At 32.8% G+C, this 22,885-nt stretch overlaps 1 protein-coding gene across 1 annotated transcript in view; it reads right to left on the bottom strand.

Annotated features, from left to right (window-relative positions):
• LOC114339177 (ATP-binding cassette sub-family C member 4) overlaps nucleotides 1–22,169 on the bottom strand; it is a 71,615-nt gene extending 49,446 nt beyond the window's left edge. The window contains exons 1-4 of the mRNA XM_050648645.1: nucleotides 21,970–22,169; nucleotides 20,779–20,889; nucleotides 17,764–18,106; nucleotides 9,630–9,852 (exon numbers count right to left, since the gene is read on the bottom strand). Of these exons, the coding sequence (XP_050504602.1) occupies nucleotides 9,630–9,852; nucleotides 17,764–18,106; nucleotides 20,779–20,889; nucleotides 21,970–22,043 (751 nt within the window). The 5' untranslated portion in view covers nucleotides 22,044–22,169. The remainder of the gene's footprint in view (nucleotides 1–9,629; nucleotides 9,853–17,763; nucleotides 18,107–20,778; nucleotides 20,890–21,969) is intronic.
• Nucleotides 22,170–22,885: the final 716 nt, after the last annotated feature.

Raw genomic sequence — 22,885 nt, 5'->3', positions numbered from 1 at the left:
CAAATTTTAAATCGCGTTTAACTCGACAAAAATCAATTTTAGAGAAAAATCACACGAGACTTTTTTTTGCTCAGAATAACCCAAATTATCTTAAAAAAATTGTTAGAAGTGAAAAAAATTTTTTGTGAATGTGTTTAAAAAAATTTTTTAAACAACTTTTTGACCAAAGTACCGCTGACGCCCTGTGAATTTGTTATAAGGGCCTCTTTTCAAGTAACTTTGTGCAAAAAAATCTAATCGAAATAATTTTGCTAACAGGGGCGACGCCGACGATACAGTGCGGACTATAGCAATAATTGTTAATAATTAAAAATAACAGCTTTGTAATAAATCTTGAAGGATCTTGAAGGAGGGGTTTTAAACTTTGATTTAGTCACCTTTTGACTTTCATAATAATAATTTTTAATCCAGTTATTAAGCCTCGAAAATGGCCTTTCGTATTTTCAAATTTTAAATCGAGTATAACTCGACAACAATCAATTTAAGAGAAAAATGACAAGAGACTTTTTTTGTTCAGAATGACCCAAATTATTTAAAAAAATTTGTTCGAACTGAAAAAATTATTTTTGTTAATTTGTTTAAAATAAAACAAAAAACAAAACACCAAATAATTACCAACAATACAGAGACACAAGAAATTACATCAATACTAAGATAAGAAATATAAAAAGGGAATATTGGACACGCTTTACCAAAGAAATGGAACACGATTTGTATGGGGGGCAAAGAAAAGTTTGGAAAAAACTAAAAAACAGGAAAAACCCATTAACGAATATAGAAGTTTAAATAAAATAGAAGCAGAACAATGGAGCGCCTATATAGAAGAACTATATAATGAAGATACTATAGTACCCGAAGAAGAGGAAGAAACAGAAAATGAAGACGAATCCAACATAAACACAGAACTAGAAATCACAAAAGAAGAAATAAGGAATAACATACGTAAATTAAAAAACAGAAAAGCACCAGGACCCGATGGGATACCAAATGAACTCCTGAAATACGGAGGAGAAACCTTAATCGAAAACATAGAGATCCTCTTTCAAGAAATAATATGTAGCCAGCGTGTACCGGACCAGTGGAGGACGAGTATAACAATACCTATACACAAGAGAGGAAACAGCAAAGACCCTAGCAACTACCGTACCATCACCTTGCTGAGCACAACTCTTAAACGCTTAACAAAAATACTTGCCAATAAAATAAATAAAGAATACACAATTAGTGAGGAACAACAAGGTTTTCGGAAAAATAGGTCCACAATAGACGACATATTCATAGCCAGACAAATTGCTGAGAAAGCACTGGAATATAATAAACCTGCATTAATGTGCTTTATAGATCTGACTAAGGCCTTCGATTGTGTAAGATTGGAAGATGTGATAAGATAGCTAAAGGAGAAAAATCAGCCCAACAAGATGATAAGGATAATTAAGGACATTAATACGAAGAACAAAATCACAATAAAAGTCGAGAATGAACTAACATCGGAAGTAGAAATCAACTCGGGAATCAGACAAGGGGATAGCTTGAGCCCATTGCTTTTTAATTTAGTCATGGACAAAATCATAGAAAACATTAAAGGTACTGGAAAAAGATATAAGATGGCGGAAAAACAAATAAAAATCCTCTGTTATGCTGACGAATCAATCTTAATCTCCGATAACGAGGATAACCTACAGCGAATGGCACAAACTTTCAATATAGTGGCGAAGAACTACAACATGAAAATATCAACAGCCAAGACAAAATCCCTGGTAGTGTCAAGGGAACCCATAAGTGCAATTTAGTAATTAACAACTAACTAATTGAACAAGTCTCGAGATTCCAATATCTGGGAATCGAAATATGTAGTTATGGAGATGTTAAAGAGAGCGTCCGAAAGCAAGCAAATAAAGCCAATTACGTATCAGGATGTCTGAGGGATGTCATCTGAAGAAACAAAGATATGAGGCTGGAAGGGAAAGTACGCATATACAAATCATGTGCAAGACCGATCATGACGTACGCGATAGAAACAAGATGTGACACAGCAGAAACCAAGAGGATACTGAGAACATCAGAAATGAGAACGCTGAGGTCAATAACTGGGAAAACACTGAGAGACAGAATACCGAACGACAGAATAAGAGATAAATGAAATAGAGAATGCGGAAAAATCCCCTTACGAACAATTCACACATCCACTACTTCGGGCTGGGAAAATTTTTTTTGAATAGAATCAAAGATAAAAACACCAGTTCTTAGAAATGTGTTTCGCCCTCTTCAACCTCTCTGGGCTCATCAGTGAAGATGAGAGGTTGAATATCTTCAGACACATTCCAATCAAAAAACAACATTCGAGAATTAGACACAGCAGGAGCGTAAATCTACGCCCAATCTGACAATGACCTTCTCAAGTTTTAATTCCCTAATTACTACTTAAAGTAAAATGTATGTTTTAAAAACAAAAGATGCAGATCTTTGAAACACACTCAGTGATCAAAAGATCCAAAGTTACTAGTTTGGACGACCACTCGTACGAAAACAAACAAATGAAATAGAGAATTCGGAAAAATCCCCTTACGAACAATTCAGGGCGAAACACATTTCTAAGAACTGGTGTTTGTATCTTTGATTCTATTCAAAAAAATTTTTCCCAGCCCGAAGTAGTGCATGTGTGAATTGTTCGTAAGGGGATTTTTCCGCATTCTCTATTTCATTTGTTTGTTTTCGTACGAGTGGTCGTCCAAACCAGTAACTTTGGATCGTTTGATCACTGAGTGTGTTTCAAAGATCTGCATCTTTTGTTTTTAAAACATACATTTTACTTCAAGTAGTAATTAGGGAATTAAAACTTGAGAAGGTCATTGTCAGATTGGGCGTAGATTTACGCTCCTGCTGTGTTTAATTCTCGAATGTTGTTTTTTGATTGGAATGTTTATGAAAAAACAAAAGATGTAGATCTTTGAAACACACTCAGTGATCAAAAGATCCACAGGTACTGGTTTAACGACCACTCGTACGAAATCAAACAAATGAAATAGAGAATGTGGAAAAATCCCCTTACGAATAACTCACACATCCACTATTTCTGGCTGGGAAAAATTTTTCGAATAGAATCAAAGATCCAAACACCAGTTCTTAGAAATGTGTTTCGCCCTCTTCAACCTCCGTGGGCTCGTCGGTAAAGATGAGAGGTTGAATATCTTTAGACACATTCCATCAAAAAACAACATCCGAGACATAGACATAACAGGAGCGTAAATCTACGCCCAACCTGAAAATGACAGTCTCAAGTTTTAATTCCCTAATTACTTTAGAGTAAGTAAGATAATGTTTATGAAAAAACAAAATTGATTGGAATGTGTCTGAAGATATTCAACCTCTCATCTTCACTGATGAGCCCAGAGAGGTTTAAGACGGCGAAACACATTTCTAAGAACTGGTGTTTGTATCTTTGATTCTATTCAAAAAAAATTTTCCCAGCCCGAAGTAGTGGATGTGTGAATTGTTCGTAAGGGGATTTCTTCGCATTCTCTATTTAATTTGTTTGTTTTCGTACGAGTGGTCGTTCAAACCAGTAACTTTGGATCTTTTGATCACTGAGTGTGTTTCAAAGATCTGCATCTTTTGTTTTTAGAATAAGAGATCTCTGTAACATACAAGATATAGTACGGTGGGGAAGACAGAGACGACGAGAGTGGAATCAGCATGTGACGAGAATGGACAGCGAGAGAATAGCCCGTAAAGCCAGGGATTCGAAGCCAACAGGCAAAAGACCAATAGGAAGGCCCTTTAAAAGGTGGCGAGATAGCTGGCAGTCAACATCACAGCTACGAATACAAGCTCAAAATCGGTAAGGAACAGGCCAAGAGGCCTATTATAAGAAGAAGAAGAAGAAGAAGTTTAAAATAAATTGCTTAAACAATTTTTCGACCACGTCACCGCCTGGCACCCTGTGGATTTGTTATGAGGACCTCTTTTTGAGTGAGTTTGTGCAAAAAAATCGAATCGAAATAATTTTGCTAACGGGGGCGACAAACAGCCCACTCTAAAATAAGAATTGACACAGAAGAATACGACCACGGAAGTTTTTCAAGAATGGGGCAAAGAATACGAAATAATAAATACATTAAAAATAACAAAATTTCAATATCTGAGACACGTAATAAGGGACAGCGATATGAAATGCTTAGCTTGATAAAACAGGTGAATATAATAAAAGTGAGTATAGGAAGAAGGAGAGTGTCATGGTTAAAAAATTTAAGGTACTGTTTCAAATACAGTTAAATGGAACCCTTCAAAACAGCGGTAGATAGGGTAAAGATGGTGATAACGATATAAAAACTCCGACTGGACTGAGAGACGGCACTTAAAAAAGAAGCCCTAAAAATTCCAAGTATTCTCCTTCTCATAGGCATCTTTCAGAGCATTACATTTTTTCGATTTCTTTCTAACGCACTAAGTTGGAACTAACAGAAAAAAAGGTACATCCGTGATTAAAATCATTTAGAACGTTTATTCTAGTTGTTGATAGATGGCGCTATAATCGAACAAAAAATTATTTATGTATTATTTTTCTGATTCGGTTTCTTTGTGGATTCTTATTCAAAAATGTCCTCTTTAAACAAATTTGAAGGGCGCCGGGCGGAATTTTTGGGCAGAAATTGTTTTTTAAACAATTTTTTTTCAACAAATACAAAAGATCACGTTTTTTTTGCTCCATAACATATATTTTTAAGTTTCGTGGGTCATTCTAAACAGGAAAGGTATCTTGTAAATTTTCTCAAAAATTGATAGTTTTAAAATACGCATTTTCGAGGCTTAAAAACTCGTATTCAAATTAATATTTTTGAGGTTACCATATATTTAAATTGAAGTTTGAACATTCAGCTTCAAGATTGTGAAGAGTGATCGAGGCTAACCTTAATACAAATAATTGTTTTTTAATTGTTAAATATGAATGTCCATCCGATATTTTTGCCGATGCGGCGTGCTCTATTCCAAAAATCTCCTATTTTCCTCCGAAAAATATTTTTATAGATTCTTTGGGCCATTTTAATACAAAAAGTTACCTGACATTTTTCTCAAACGTTAATAGTTTTAAAGTTATAAGCGATTTAAAAACCGAAAATACGTTTTTTTGTCATTTTTCGGATTTTAAATCGCTTATAACTTTAAAACTATTAACTTCTGAAAAAAATATCAAGAAACTTATTTTATTTAGAATACCCCAAACAATCTAGAAAAAATATTTTTCGACGGAAAATAGGAGATTTTTGAAATACAGAGCGCAGCACCGGCAAAAAAATCAGATAAGCATGCAGATTTAACAATTAAAAAACAACGGTATAAATTAAAGTTAGACGCGACCACTCTTCAGAATCTTGAAACTGAATATTTATCCTTCAAATTATGTATCTCGCAACCTCAAAAGTACTAATTTAAATATGAGTTTTTAAGCCTAAAAAATGAGTATTTTCGCATTTTTAGATTTTAAATCGCTTAAACTCGAAAACTATCAATTTTTGAGAAAAATTACAAGATACCTTTCTTGTTTAGAATGACCCAAAAAACCTAAAAATATATAATTTAGAGCAAAAAAGAGTGATCTTTTGTATTTGTTTAAAAAATTGTTTAAACAATTTCTGCCCAAAAATTCCGTCCGGCACCCTTCAGATTTGTTTAAAGGGGACATTTTTGAATAGGAATCCACAAAGAAACCTAATCAGAATTTTTTTCAGACGGGAACGGTCTCTCCACATGGACTATATAATCTATACAATTTATAATAATAATAATAATAATAATAATAATGTTTATTAATTTCACAGTACAAGAATTAAATACATACATTTTAACTTTATATTCTACGTTTTACATTATTACATTCTACATTTTAACTTTACATGTCAATCCTGGAAAATAAAGAAACATTTACTCACTACCCGTTAAAACCTATTGGTCGAACACGGGGATAGTGTGTGACAATGTTTAGTTATTGAATATAGTATGTGTATACTAAATGCCAAGGTACAAACATTCTATTATCTTACATGTATTTATTTATTTTCTTTTATTTTTTTTATATTATAAATAAAGGAACTGGGTAAATTTAACAAACCACTGTATTGCAAACATTCTTTTTTTTATCATTTTTTTTATTTTTTTTTAAATTTCATTCACTTGTTAAGTCAATCAAATAACTTATGTACACTATTACGATCAAGGTTCAATACATACTTTTTGAATATAGATTTTACCATACTTAATGAATTAAGAGTATTAAAATATATCGTGTATATGTTCGGCAAGTGATTAAATACTTTTGGAGCAAGATACATGGCAGATCTCTGTCCTATTGATTTTTTAATATTTCCCAATTGTACGTGTTGGTTGGTTTTAGTGCGAGTCTCATAGTGATGAGGTAATGTATGCAGGATATGTTTATGGTTGTATGTGTATAATACCAGGGAATACATATAAAGTTGCCTCGTATCCATTAAGTTAGTATCACAGAATAATAAATGAGACGGGTATGTCATTTTTTTGTTAATTATTATTTTCAATATTTTTTTTTGTAAGATGTCGACTTTCTTTAAATAAGTTTTTTGTACACCGCCCCACCCAAGTATTCCATATCTAATTCTAGATTCAACTAGTGCATAATATAATATTTTTAAATATTTTACATCTATTTTAGATTTGAGAAATTTGAACTTTGGAACCAAGGCTCTCAAACACTTTGTTATTTGATCTATGTGGGCATCCCACCTTAAATGAGAGTCGATTTTTACTCCAAGATATTTTATATTGTTACTTGATTTTATAATTATATTTCCTTTCGTGTTTTTAATTGTTATAGCACTATATGTTATAGCCTTATATATAAAACTATACAAATCAAAGAACATACGTTTTTATAAATGAAATAAACACAATTGATTTGTTTTTATACCAAATTACTTTTACGACTCTGACAACTGTCAGTTTTAATTAAAATGTCATAGTCCTGTCGCCAGGGGGGGTACAACGGCCTCGTTAATTCAGATGGACTTACTCAAGTTTTTTTTATGTATTTTGACCCGTAGAACACGAATTTTTTGGGTAACAGTTGATCCGGATGTCGATAAGATTGTTATAGACCAAGAACTTGAGGAATCAAATAACAGCGATTTTTGGCAAAACAAAACAATATTTTGTATTTTTTGGGCCATTTTAAGTAAAAAATATTTCTACAAGTTTTTTCGTAGGATGCACAGTTTTCGAGATAAACGCGGTTGAACTTTAAAAAAATCGAAAAATTGCAATTTTTGAACCCGAATAACTTTTGATTAAAAAATAAAATAGCAAGTCTGCTTACCGCATTTGAAAGTTTAAGTCAAATTATATCGGTTTTGATTATTTGCATTGGTAAAAATTTATTTTTTTATTGTTTAACAAAGCTATAAACACGTAGGGTTTCCCGTGCTTTTACATGCGTTTTAACGCATGTAACGTAGAAATAGTCTTGATTGCACTAGTACCTATTCTACCTACTCGTTCGATTTTAAATGAGAAATCATAGAAACATCACTCACGCACTAGTTGTTTGTAGCTTTGTTTAGCAATAACACAATAAATTTTTAGCAATGCAAATAATCAAAACCGACATAATTTGACTTGAACTTTCAAAGGCGCTAAGCAGAATTGCTATTTTATTTTTTAATCAAAAGTTATTCGGGTTTAAAAATTGCAGTTTTTCGATTTTTTGAAAGTTCAACCGCGTTTATCTCGAAAACTGTGCATCCTACTAAAAAACTTGTAGAAATATTTTTTGCTTAAAATGACCCAAAAAATACAAAATATTGTTTTGTTTTGCCAAAAATCGCTGTTATTTGATTCCTCAAGTTCTTGGTCTATAACAATCTTATCGACATCCGGATCAACTGTTACCCAAAAAATTCGTGTTCTACGGGTCAAAATACATAAAAAAAATTTGGGTAAGTCCATCTGAATTAACGAGGCCGTTGTACCCCCCCTGGCGACAGGACTATCATGCTATGATATGATTTTCTACATTCTTAAAATCAAATATTACATCATTAATTACACACTAAAAGACTTCTTCTTCTTCTTCTTCTTCTTCTTCTTCTTCTTCTTCTTCTTCTTCTTCTTCTTCTTCTTCCTCTTCTTCTTCTTCTTCTTCTTCTTCTTCTTCTTCTTCTTCTTCTTCTTCTTATAATAGGCCTCTTGGCCTGTTCCTTACCGATTTTGAGCTTGTATTCGTAGCTGTGATGTTGACTGCCAGCTATCTCGCCACCTTTTAAAGGGCCTTCCTATTGGTCTTTTGCCTATTGGCTTCGAATCCCTGGCTATACGGGCTATTCTCTCGCTGTCCATTCTCGTCACATGCTGATTACACTCTCGTCTTCTCTGTCTTCCCCACCGTACTATATCTTGTATGTTACAGAGATCTCTTATTCTGTCGTTCGGTATTCTGTCTCTCAGTGTTTTCCCAGTTATTGACCTCAGCGTTCTCATTTCTGATGTTCTCAGTATCCTCTTGGTTTCTGCTGTGTCACATCTTGTTTCTATCGCGTACGTCATGATCGGTTACACATGATTTGTATATGCGTACTTTCCCTTCCAGCCTCATATCTTTGTTTCTCCAGATGACATCCCTCAGACATCCTGACACGTAATTGGCTTTATTTGCTTGCTTTCGGACGCTCTCTTTAACATCTCCTAAACTACATATTTCGATTCCCAGATATTGGAATCTCGAGACTTGTTTAATTAGTTCGTTGTTAATTACTAATTTGCACTTATGGGTTCCCTTGACACTACCAGGGATTTTGTCTTGGCTGTTGATATTTTCATGTTGTAGTTCTTCGCCACTGTATTGAAAGTTTGTGCCATTCGCTGTAGGTTATCCTCGTTATCGGAGATTAAGATTGAGTCGTCAGCATAACAGAGGATTTTTATTTGTTTTTCCGCCATCTTATATCCTTTTCCAGTACCTTTAATGTTTTCTATGATTTTGTCCATGACTAAATTAAAAAGCAATGGGCTCAAGCTATCCCCTTGTCTGATTCCCGAGTTGATTTCTACTTCCGATGTTAGTTCATTCTCGACTCCGCCTATCCGCTGTTGGGTGAACTGAGTAGCTCAGCAGCGGGTTGCCGGTCCCAAGCCCGGGTGAAGAAGGAGGATTCGAGGGTGAGGCTAGCGACCTACCACGGTAAAAACGAAAATGCTCATAGAACCGATCACTAAGCCACGGACACTAAAAGACTGAGAACTTTAAATTATAGTCGTATAGATATGTAATAGGTAAATAATCGGTAAATCGGTAAACCTAAATCTTTTTTTCGATTATAGCGCCATCTATCAACAACTGGAATAACTGTTATAAATGTTTATGTATCACGGACGTGCCTTTTTTTCTGTCACTTGCGTCACACTGAAAAAAGCCTCTGAGAAGAACCATAACAAACACCTCACGCTTCTATAATTTCGGAGTAAGTACTCATTCGTCAAAAAAGTAACAAACAGTCAATTCACAATATTTCTACTCAAACAGTGAAATAAAACCTATATTCTCGTTCCTTATTTAAAGTCAATCGTTATTTATATTGTACTAATTAAATATTTTTATATCTTACCTTGTAAAGGAGACATTATAAGTATGACTAATATTCCAGCTATTCCTGGCAGTTGTGCTCTTTGATATAAAAAGTAAATAACGGGTATTGTGGAAACTGGTCCAATCCACAGCTGATGGATCATCATTGATGCGAAGTCAAACCTTGCGACGTCGTTGGAGAGGAGATTTACAACCTTTCCTGCAGGTGTGTCTCCCAGAGCAGTTCTACTGAGTCGAGTTGCCTAAGCAAAAAATTGTTTAGTGTTATTAAAAACAAGCTAAAAATGCGAGCATTATCATAACGAAAACTTTGTTTATTTACGTATTTTAATTCATAATATGAAAAATTGCTATTATGGAAAGTAGTTTAGAATTAATAATTATGTTTTAATGTGCAATTATATCATTATAATTTAAATGTTATGAACTATAAAGGTAGTTTACTCTTGATCGAAATTCATATTTGTTATATAGCTCGTATAAAACTAATAAAATTTTACATGATGGTTGCATCATAAATCTTAGAATATGAAGAGCTTTTTATGAAGAATAACTTTTCTTCGTCAAATTAAAAATAAAAGAGTTATAAATGAAAATGTTGTTGGTATCCATAATTTGAGAAAAATCTTCAAATATTTTTTTTCCATTAGAAGGATGTAATTGAACATATCCGACCATAATTTTTTATACCAAACAATTAGTACATTAAAAAACTCTAACAAGAAGTAAAACCACTTCTATGTAAATTGGTATATTTATTAAAACTTAAAAATCCCAATGGATTGAATAAAAATGTCCAATTCAGAACGTTTTCAGACCTATCGGTCCATCATCAGTGAATGTGCATACTTGCTAAATAGCCCCAGAACCAAACAATGGTTGAATTTAAAATTCAATTTACATTATTTAAAAATAATATTAAACAGGCTAAACGCCGATGTTACAGGATATTGCCTATGGGAACATGGTGAAACCCTACCAAAACCTCAATCAACCATCTTAGGCCAACTTTGACTATAAAGTGACTATAAAGTGAAAAAAGGCCACTTTATAGTCAAAGTTGGCCTAAGATGGTTGATTGAGGTTTTGGTAGGGTTTCACCATGTTCCCATAGGCAATATCCTGTAACATCGGCGTTTAGCCTGTTTAATATTATTTTTAAATAATGTAAATTGAATTTTAAATTCAACCATTGTTTGGTTCTGGGGCTATTTAGCAAGTATGCACATTCACTGATGATGGACCGATAGGTCTGAAAACGTTCTGAATTGGACATTTTTATTCAATCCATTGGGATTTTTAAGTTTTAATAAATATACCAATTTACATAGAAGTGGTTTTACTTCTTGTTAGAGTTTTTTAACTATATGGTATACAGCCAACCTAGGGAACCTCCCTTTTAATTAGTACATTCTTTCACGGTTTTTGCTGTAAATTTTAAAGAAGTTCTTGGATTGACATGAAATTTGGCATACCCATAGCTAACATGGTATCGAAAAAAAGTGATATTGTGCCGATGTGTGCTTTTGCCCCGGGGTGAGTTTCATCCCCTCTTGGGGGATGAAAAAATATATGTCCAAAACAAGTCCTGAAATGGATATATTAACAAATTTTAAGCAACTTTTTTTCTATAGAGTTTTTTTACAAAGTCAATACTTTTTGAGTCATTTGCGAGTGAATATGTTAATTTTTTAACAAAATAACCACGTTTTTAGACAGTTTTTCGCAAATCATTCAAAAAAGTAAGTATTTTATCGAAAAAACATTTTTATCAAAAATATAGCCTGTAAGTACAAAAAATTGTGTACGCATGAGGTCTCTACACCTAGTAGAACAAGAGTTATACATTAAATAGGTTAAATAGGAAAAATAGGTTCATGTTCGTCAAATTCCAAATGGAATATTTCAATATGAAATATCAAAATAACTAAGCACTTTTGGGGAATACTCATTAGAATTTTTTTAAAGTGTTTTAAAAAAGCTTTATTTCTATTTTTATAAAAAAAGTTTCTAGTATCAAATGTAAGCAAGTTACGCTCAAAATAAAGTTGGTCCCTTTTGTTTTGGCACAAAAATCGGGAAGATCAACCCCTAATTAGCCACTTAAATGAAATTAATCATTGCCGCTTCACAAGTTGCTTTAATTATGTTGTGTTTATATGATCTATAAGTTTTATCGATTCAAAGTACTTATGTTTGAAAAAAATTGGTTTTAAAGTAAAATTTTTAAAATTTTAATTTTGAAAAAAATGCTTTTTTTAAAAATAACTTAAAATTTCTTAGAGATACCAAAACTCTCAAACAATAAAAAAAGTCGGCTTTGCTTTTCTGAATATTTTGTATTTTTTGTTCTTTCTGTAAGACAAAAATTGGTTAAGATTTGGTGTTTCTCAATTTGCATACACTCATGATTAGAGAATCGTTCAAGCCATTCTAACTACAGCCCTTTGAAAAATTGACATTGGACCGATGAAATTTACAGATCATATAAGCAATACATACACGAATAAAGAAACTTGTGAAGTGGTAACGATTAAGTTTATTTGAGGTGCTAATTAGGGGTGATTTTCACGATTTTTTTATAAAAAAAGGGACCAATTTTATTTTGAGCGTAACTTGTTTACTTTTGATGCTAGAAGTGTTTCTTATAAAACAAAAATAAAGCTTTTTTTAAACGCTTTAAGAAAGTTGTAATGAGTTTTCCCCAAAAAGTACTTCATTTTTTGGTTATGTCACGTTAACATATTCGATTTGGAATTTGACGAATATGAACCTATTTTTCATTAGCTGTAACTCTGGTTCTACTAGGCATAGAGAGCTAGTATATACATCATTTCTTTCACTTTTTACAGACTATATTTTTGCTAAAAATGATTTTTTTCGACAAAATACTTACTATTTAAGTTATTTCCGAAAAACCGTCTAAAACGTGATTATTTTGTTGAAAAATGAACATGTTCACTCATAACTCAAGAAGTATTGCCTTGGTGATAAAACTCTATAGAACAAAAGTTGCTTAGAATTAATCAGTTTATCGATTTCCGGACTTATTTTGCATATATATATATTTTCACCCCCCAATATGGGGTGAAACTCACCCCCACGACAAAAGCACACATCGGCACAATATCACTTTTTTTCTTTAACTTGTTAGCTATGTTTATGCTAAATTTCATGTCAATCCAAGCAGTTCTTTAAAATTTAGAGGTTTTGCAATATTTTACCGTTAAAGAACGTACTAAATATTATTTCATATACTGTCGGTTCGCTAAACTCAGACACAACTGGCTAGTGATTTTAGTCAATAATTTTGCCAATTTGGCAAAACAATGATTACTAATTAGTTAATAATTACTAAATAATTAGTAATTTTGCCAATTTTGGCAAAATTCGCAAAAAACAAAAAAATTACCTACTAAAATCACTACACAGTTGTGTCGAGTTTAGCGAACCGACTATATTTTAATTTCATAGCAAATAGAACAGTCCATTTATCATAAAGGGGAGGCCGTATACTCGTATAAATCTTTTTAAAGGTGTTAATAAATTATTGACCCCCTCTGTGGCTCAGTGGTAAGAGCGCCTAACCTTTATATCGAAAGTTCCGAATGGTAGTGAGTTCGAATCTCACCAGGGTAAGGAATTTTTTCGTTTATTATAAATTAATAAGTTAAAATAGTTTCTGTTCTTGTGGGATCGGTACTCATCGGAGGGACCGCAGACGTTCGGATACAATTAGCGTCTCTTTGCAAAGACAATGACGTCGACTTTGCAAAGTAACAAGACACTTACTCAACACACACACTACACATTACACCTGAGTTAGTGATAAGTTATACAATTACGTGGCTAAAGGTTCTAGTTAACCAAGGCCAGAATCAGATAAAAAAAATAAATTATTGCTTTTAAAATATAATCAAATTGTATTTTTGATCATCTTATTTATTTTATATAACAATTAAATTCACACAAAGTGTCAAACTCAAATGCAAATAACCTATGCTTTGCTTAACAAATCGAGGTTAAAAAACTAATCTACTTAATAGCAACGATTTCAGCTGGACGTGTAGTGTGTCGGCAGAAAATAAAACTATTGTGACGTCACATTTTAGATTTTGAGGTCGATTATCTCGAAGACAGTTAGAAATATCGAAATGCCGTTTTCAGATTTGGATTCAGAAGAAAAAACTACATAAGAATCCATCGATAAATCTGATCTGAGTATTGCAGGAGCGGCAACGCAATAACACACACACTTTTGCGAATTTATAAACGAAATGTTTTCGTTGAAAAACAGATGTCACAATTTGATATACTTAGATAATATCTATAAACAATGCCTTGAGAGGTAAAGAAATCTATTATTCTTGAAGACGAAACGTTCTTGAAGTTAAAACATTCTTGAAGTTGAAACGAAACCGTAGATTTTCTTATTTTACTAATGCCATACTCTGTATAGAGTACACAGTCTCGTTTCGTACGGGTTCTCTGAACTGCAAAGTGGAATGTTTTCCTAGCGGTGCCTGTTGGTACGGTTATACCTGGGTAAACAAAGAACTTGAATCGAGTCGAAATTCATTTCACTATTATTATTGAAGAAACCGTGTTGGTATGCATCGTCAGAGGATGCCTGTCGGGAGGAGTTATGCACGCACGTGACCAGACATCTCGTAACGCGACAATTGGTAACCCGACAAGTGGTAACGGACAACTCGTAACGCCGACAGTTCGTAACAGCAACACTTCGTAACGGCGACAGTTCGTAACTGTACAAATTCGTAACGGACAATTCGTAACGTCAAAATTGAATATTTTTTTTATTTTTATTAACGTGGAAAACTTTTCTTACATTTATAATTGAAATTATTTTTATCAATTTAACGAATCAGTACCGGGATAAACATGTTTAACACATTTTATATTTCGTGTTTCAGAATATATTATAAGTCTTTAAACACAAACAAATATTTAAATACATACAAACTTTTCACAATATTTTTAAAAGTTTACCCCTATTATTGCACCTTAAATTTGCATATACCTAGACAAAGGAATAATAAAGTAATTCGTGAAATCTGTAAGTCGACAACCGTCTTTAGACATTCCCAACTTTCTAAGTAAACATTTTGTAAGGAAAGATTATAATTACCTGTTATTATAATAAACCTTGTGATTGGTTATAGCGTTAGGGTACACAATCAACAGCTACAGTGGATAATAGAGATAATAATTCAATTTGGACGTTACGAATTGTCCGTTACGAATTTGTATAGTTACTAACTGTCGCCGTTACGAAGTGTCGCCGTTACGAACTGTCGCTGTTACGAATTGTCCGTTACCATTTGTCCGGTTACGAACTGTCGCGTTACGAGATGTCATGGAACCATGCATGCACTGTTGTAAAATCTGTTAATGGTTTGACTAATAGGCGCTTTAAAAGCAAATGGTCTAAAATAATTGCATATGTGAATGATTTGGTGAGCAAAGATTATATGAACGAGGCAATAGAACTAGTGAGACAATAGACTTACATATGCGCCCCTATACAGCCACTACAGTTGCCTTCACACGAAGATGGAAATTAGAGGAACTACATACTCTAAAGCTGCCTGGACAAGGCATTTAGACAAAGTGAGAGGAAAAGTCTAAAATACTAAGGAGTCTGGATTACGTAAGATCTAAATCCGAAATCAGAAATTCGATGAAGAATAGAGCAGTCAAGAGCATCCTTTTTGAAGAGGAAATTTTTGAGTAACCAAAGTCTCAATCTGCAAATCCCATTTCAAGTGGTAAAATGTTATATTCACTCTATTATTCTTTATGGTGTCGAAGCTTGGACTGTTAATGTTGACTTAATGAGAAAACTAAAAGCTTTTGAGATGTGGCTTTTTAGGAGAAATTTGAAAAATACCGTGAATCGATCATATCATGAACAAAATGGTGTTGCAAAGAATGGGAAGAGACAGAGAAATTTTGACCACCATTAAAAAGAGGAAAACAGCATATTCTGGGCACATACTTAGAAATGACAAGTATGAGTTATTACAGCCGATTATGAAGGGTAAAATCGAAGGAAAATGGGGTCCTGGTTATACATGGATTACAAATATCCTGGCTACATTCAGAAGATAGAGATGAATTTGCAATGGTTATAGAGAACCTTCATTAGTGGAGTCGGAGTCGACACTAGAAGAAGAAGAAGAGAAGAAAAGTATCACAAGGTTACACTAGACTCAAAACTTATTTGGAATCGGTCAATAGAAAAAATAGCAAACAGTGCAATGAGAGCTCTTGTGAGTGCCAGACGCATATATGGAAAGAAATGGTATGAAATACCGCTCGCGGTGTACAATATGGTATAAAAACGCTTAATTGACCATGCAGCGACGATGTTGTGGACTAAGACACTTTAAACAGCTGCAAAAGACACACTTAACTAGGTACAACGACTAACGTGTCAGGGGAAAACTTTTACCATGCTCATCAGCAGCTCTGGAAACGCTACTAAGCCTGCCATTTGATAATACAAAAAATGCAAGATTGGACGCGTACAGAATAAAACAGTAACTCAAACTTCGTACTAAAGAGACAGGAAATATGAGTTTAACAAGAATTGAGACGAATGATATCTTTAATGTGGAATCAAATCACGTGACAAAAAGATACCACTTTAATAATTCATACAGGATGTCTACTACAGACACAGTATATAGAGAAACAAGGAATACCACTACCAACAGGACAAGGTCTGGTATACAGACATATCCAAAATTGGAGGTGGTATGAAGGCAGGAGTATACTCTGAAATTTCAAATGATAGCGAATATTTTATCTTGGGGAGGAATTGCACCATTTTCCAAGCGACGATTTATGCGTTACTCTAATCGGAAAGGGAAATAATGAGAGAGTTCTTAAAAAAGAGCAGATCGATATGTTCAGAATGTTCAGACAGTCAAGCGACACTAAAGGAATGTCAGGTAGGACTTTCAAACTAGGGTGGGACTGCATTGGAGAAATGAATTTTCTGAAAGATTGGAACTAGGTTGAGATTTTCTGGGTAGAACGCCATCAGGGCATCGAAGACAACGAAAAAGCAGAACAACTTGGAAAAAGAGGATCGAAAGAAATAAACGGACAAACGGAATCACCAAATACTGCAAACCAAAGAGTTTCAGAGCATTGGATCAAAAATACATTAGCAATATCGTGAGAGAATTCCAAATTATATACATGAGAAAATCTTCACTGGCAGACCATGTGCAAAAAATACAGAGGAATTACTTCATGTGAGCAAGAATAAACTTAGAACAGTAACAGTACTCATAGTACAGTAATAAGATGCTTCTTATCTACCATTAAAACATATGTCAAATAAGGGAATAAACGAACAATTACAGGTGACTTATAAACAAAACAACTAATCTGGTTTAGCAATATATAAAGGATGAATGAACAACAAATACCAAAAAAAATACTAGAATAGCAATCAGAAGGAAATGGAAAATGAGGTAGACCGAGAAAAAGTTGGAGCGAAGGAATAGACAAAGAGCTGAGTGAAAAACATAGAAGAGGATCTATGGAACAACCGGACGCAGGGAGATTGGAAGTAAGAAAACAGCGGAGAACATTATAAACCGACATGTACTAGAAGTCAAATAAGGGAGCTACTTGGGTTATTTTAATATGTTTATTTAGCTGATAGACGCCTTTCCATGAGCATTTTTCAGTGCGTCACAGTTTTTCGATTTCTTTCTAACGCATTAAATTGTATGTGACAGAAAAAAGGCACGTCTGTGATTACAGACATTTATTTTATTTATAACATTTATTCTAGTTGTCGATAGATGGCGCTATAATCAAAAAAAAATATTTACGAATTATATAATATATCTACGAATATAATCTGTACAATTTATAAGACTATACAAATCAAAGAAAACACCATTTTATAAATGCAATAAACACAATTGATTTGTTTTTATGCGAAATTACAAATACAATGTGACAACTGTCAGATTTAACTAAAATGTCATGTTAGAATAAATAATATAAATGTGTATTTATCACGGACTTACCTTTTTTTCTATCATTTGTCACGCACTGAAAAATTCTCATGAAAAGGACTTTACCTATATTATTTAAAGTAAACTTACTTTTCGGTATATTAAAGCACACACTGAAGATCGAACTTTCATCCCCGCATGGGCTGCATTAGTCATGTACTGATTCATTAAAATAGAAGAGGTCAAAGACATTATCACCATACCAGATCCATAAAAGTATGCTTCCAATTTTGATTTTTTAGATCCAGGAGTGTAATAGTCCAAAACTCCACCTAACATAGATGGTTGAAACGATCGTATACCTATATCAGATACTGCAGCTATAATTCCTATGAGGAGATATTCTAACCAGAAGGTTCTGACGACGGCTTTAAATAGACTAGGTTTTTCTTTTTTGTTTTGTTTTACCAGTTCTAATTCTCTATTCCAATTTCTACAATAAATAAAGAAATAAATGGTAATAAGTATGGAAAATCAACATAATCAATACAAGCACAAACTAGTTATCTCAGAATTTTTAATTTTCTTGTATAGTAGTGACGTACTGCAATCAGTCAGTAAGGTACCAATACCAAAACTATTGTTATTATTGATTAAAACAACGAGTTACTTGTTTTTGCTTGAACGAAAAAAAAAACAATTTACAATTTTTTTTGTGTCACCATTTCGGCTTACGAAGGACCACCATAATTTTTTAAAATTTTCGCAACGCCGTGTTTTCCTCCTTTGCCAGTGGTAGGTTTTCATTTTAATGGCATATTTATGTTTCCTTTCTTGTGAGCGCTGTCTAACGGAGCGAGATGCTGGATTAATTAAAGGGATAAGGTTCTTAGTCAATTTCACTTTATTTCGAAGACCTTGATGATCTTGGTTGTCACCAGTTAGAATTTCCGTTTATGGTAAATCTTTTTTACATCGCTTGCCCATTTTGAATAAGTTAAAAAATTTTGAAATTGAAATGTGAATGCAATGGATAAGTCTTTGAGGATTTATGCGAAATAGGTGACCATAAAACATACTTCCCTGTTTTCTTATGTTGGTACCAATGCCTTATAAATGTTTATAATTACTCATAATTGTGACTACAGTGGAATTCTCATTTTTCTTTGATTGATCTTACAATTTTCCTTAAAATTTTCCTATTTTTCATTTCAGTTTTAATAATAGCCTTTTTTACTATATTTAGATATCATGATCATCATCATCATCATCATCATCACCATCATCATCATCATTATTCATCATTCAATTTTTCATCAGCCTTCGCAAATCATTTGGCCATCATATAGGTGGTCTCCTTCCGTTTCGTTGATCTGTTCTTGGTCTCCATTCGGTTAACTTGCATATACACCATTCATTCTTCTATCTTGCTAGGTGGTCAACCCATCTCCATTTCGATCTGCAAGCTCTCTCTACAACATCTGCAACTCTGATTCTGTTGCGTAGGTCTTCGTTTGTGACCTTGTCTTTTATTGTTACTCCTATCATCGAATGCTCCATCTTTCTTTGTGCTATTCTCAATTCAAGCCATATTGGACGCATATAGAGCTGACGCGACGGCCTATTCACCGTATTCTTGTGGCTGAGTTTTAAGCTGAGTTTTGAGTTAAATAGTGTATTTTGAGAACCATTTTGGAATTGTAAATCGAAAAGTCAACATAAATATATTTTTTCTACAACCGTGTTAAAAATGCAATTTTTAGCACTCCATACGAGCGTTAAAAATGCTACTTTAAGGCACTAGTGCTTTAAAAAAATTTTAAGACACTGCAGTTCGTATTGACTGTATATGCAATTTTGATGTAATGTCAAAAAAATATAAAATTGGAATGTCAGTCAAGTTCAAGTAAAAGTTTTTGTAGATATTGTCCTGTAATTACGTTTGTAGAAAAAATATTGTATGATATGCGTGTTAAAAAGTACATTTTTAAGGCACTCTTGTGAATTGCAGAACTCGCTTTCGCTCATTCTGCAAACTTTCACATGCGTGCCTTAAACGTGTACTTTTAACACTTATATCATAAATAATTATTAAATTAAAGTTGTGTATTGTTTAATTAATTTATTCTAAATTCAATATAGAAATAGTTATTTATGTACCAAGTCAGTAAAGTGACTCTTTATCGAACGAGTCTGATATTACGAGCAGAGGGAGCGAAGCGAGCGAGGCGAGTAACAGACGAGTTCGATAAAGAGTCTTTACTGACGTGGTGCATACAAAATTTTATCGCCAATCATAAAAACATTAACACTTACTTAATTACATCCTTCTAATGACAAAAGAGTGTGTGTACTTTGTACGCACGTAAGAAGTTATACTTATATTATTATGATTTCAACGAAATAAATATATTTTAAACAATTTAATTGTATTTTTTTTTAAATAACTAATTTTCTTAAAATAATATCTACCAAAAATTAAAAATATCGTTAATAGTTACGTCATTGTTTATGAACAGTATATCCTTGCGCAGTTGCTTTTCTCTTGATGAATCATAGACAATCTAAATAAATATATTTACTAACAAATAATCAATAAATATCTATCACCGTCCTACATATAATCCAATTAACAAAAACACAATTTCTCACATTCTTTGCATTAGTAGGTAGTAACTAACTTAAAAGATTTAAGAATTTTATAAATTTTAACGTAATAAAAATTTTGTATGACAATGACAGTAATGACAGAATGCCTTATGGGCGGTTTTGATGTTTAATCGATAGTTGTTGTCAATATTGAATACCTAATTAGTAAATTTGTAAAGTTTGGTTTATTTTGTATGAATATAATTGCCAAATAATACAGAATTTCACTTTTTGACATAAATTTAATTGATAGTAACGTAAATTTTGTACAATATTTTTATTATTTAAAGTAAATAAATTTTAAATTCACACAAATAAATAATCGATTATTGCCATTGACCACTTACCATTGACCACTTACATTCAATCTTGGTTAATTTGACTAATCGCGGCAGGTAAAGTAAAATTCTTCTTTCAGTACAATAAAGTGTTACTTAACTGCCGCGAATGAGGGCAAATAATGAATGACTTTAGTGACGGTTGGCGATAAATAAATTTATCTCATAAAATACTTACTTTTCTAATCTATCTCCTAAATATTCGCTTCTATCACTTCTTAGTGTATTATATACATCCTCTACGCCTATCTGTTTTTTCATACCAGTTCTAAATGTTGGTATTGTAAACCTACATAAAATATAAAAATATATTTATTAAAATACATAGGTAATTAAGATACAAATAAAAAAATGAAATAAATCACTGCAAAATCAATTCGCTTCGATTCGATTCGAATCGATTCGATTCAATTTGGTTCGATTCGATTTTATTTAATTTTATTTACTTAATTTAATTTAATTTAATTTAATTTATTTTCTAAAAATATAATCCCGGACAAAACATCCTCACAAATTATTCCTGGACAAAAAATCCCCCGACAAATAATCGCCAGACAAATAATCCCCGGACAAAAAATCCCCCCAAAAATTCCCCGGACAAAAATCCCCACCAAAATCACAAACAAATAATCCCCACAATTTTTTTACCACTTCATTTCATTTCATTTCACAAATTCCCAACAAAATGGAATAGGATTTTTTTTGCATTACAATCAAGATTATTATTTTCAGGACCAGTAATTAGCATCACGAAGAGGCAATGTTTTGAACATAGTTATTCAAAGCAGAGTGAGCAAAAGATTTAAGCGAATAATATTACAACATGATTCCCACAACCTTAGCTAATTACCCATATCTTTCACAATTTTTGAAAAAACTCATACTCTTTTGTCATGTAAAATTTGTTTTCGACATGGAATTGAAATTCAAAATTTGATAATCGAAATTACAATTCATGCTTAATATAACTCTGATGAACTGTTTCTGAAAAACATTCGAGTCGATTGCATTCACGGGAAAACATTTAGAGAACTATTTAGCAGCAAATATTTCTTGGGGATATTTGGTCCGGAATTTGTTGTGTTAATATTTTGTCTAAAAAATTTGTGAAGATTATTTGTCCGGGATTTTTCGTTGAGAGTTTTTGTCTGGATATTATATATATCCGGGGTTTATTGTGGGGATTTGTTGTCCGGGGATTATTTGTCCAGGGATTATTTGTCTGGGGACTTTTTGTCCAGTGATAATTTGTGGGGATTTCTTGTCCGGAATTATTTGTCCGGGGATTATTTGTCCTAGCTATGATAAGCAATAAGAATTATTCTCTTCAATAATATTAATAATAATAACATACTAGAGATTTCCTTACCCAAAAAACATAATTGATAAGATCCCAGCAGTTTCCCTGGGATTGGGATTGTTTTGCACCTCCGTCGAATCCATCGCTGATTACAAAATATATTTTATTTCACACAAAATTCTGTAGGTATAATAAATTTAATGTGTTAATACCTAAAATTCTTCTTTTTCATATTCAGTGGAGGACGAGCTTTGGTATGATCTATAACATAAGAAAGTATATAAATAAGAAATATTTAGGTAGGTACACTTTTGTCAGGTAGGTTGTATCTTTACTCAAAGACATGTACAATTATCATATTTCGTGTTTTAGAAATATGAAAATCTGCAATAAGAATGATATTGCTGCAAAATGGCTTCTTTACAGTAAAAGAAATAAAACGTAATTTTTATATTTTTAAGTACACAGACTGACAGAGAAAGTAACAGTGTATGAAAAACGATATTAGAACTAAATCCACAAGGAAAAGAAAAGTTTTCCTGTAGTTGGCTGTATACCATCAATCATAAAATTGGAAAGAAATCCTTTGTAAAATGTATAAAATTTTTTTTTATTAAAAATCCCTTAAAAGGGCTACATCACAACAAAACGTTTTCGATTTTTATAAAAAATCATCATCAGTGTTCGATAAATTAGATGCTAGCTGAGCCACAAAAGAAAATATCTGGGTAAAAACCCTTTACATAAAATATAGATGCCTTAAAAGTGCATACTTCAATAAAAAGGCCTGTGATGGTCACATGGCAAACAGGATAATGCCCTAAGGTAAAGTATACAGGTTTCCCAACACGTGGGATCCAAATTGAGTTGATCACATTTCAATGACTTGCCATTAAGTCATTGAAATGTGATCAACTCAATTTGGATCCCACGTGTTGGGAAACCTGTATACTTTACCTTAGGGCATTATCCTGTTTGCCATGTG

The sequence above is a fragment of the Diabrotica virgifera genome, chromosome 4 (assembly GCF_917563875.1).
Source record: "Diabrotica virgifera virgifera chromosome 4, PGI_DIABVI_V3a".
NCBI lineage: Eukaryota > Metazoa > Arthropoda > Insecta > Coleoptera > Chrysomelidae > Diabrotica > Diabrotica virgifera.
Note: the sequence above shows the minus strand (reverse complement) of the source record. Positions and strands in the feature narration are given on the sequence as shown.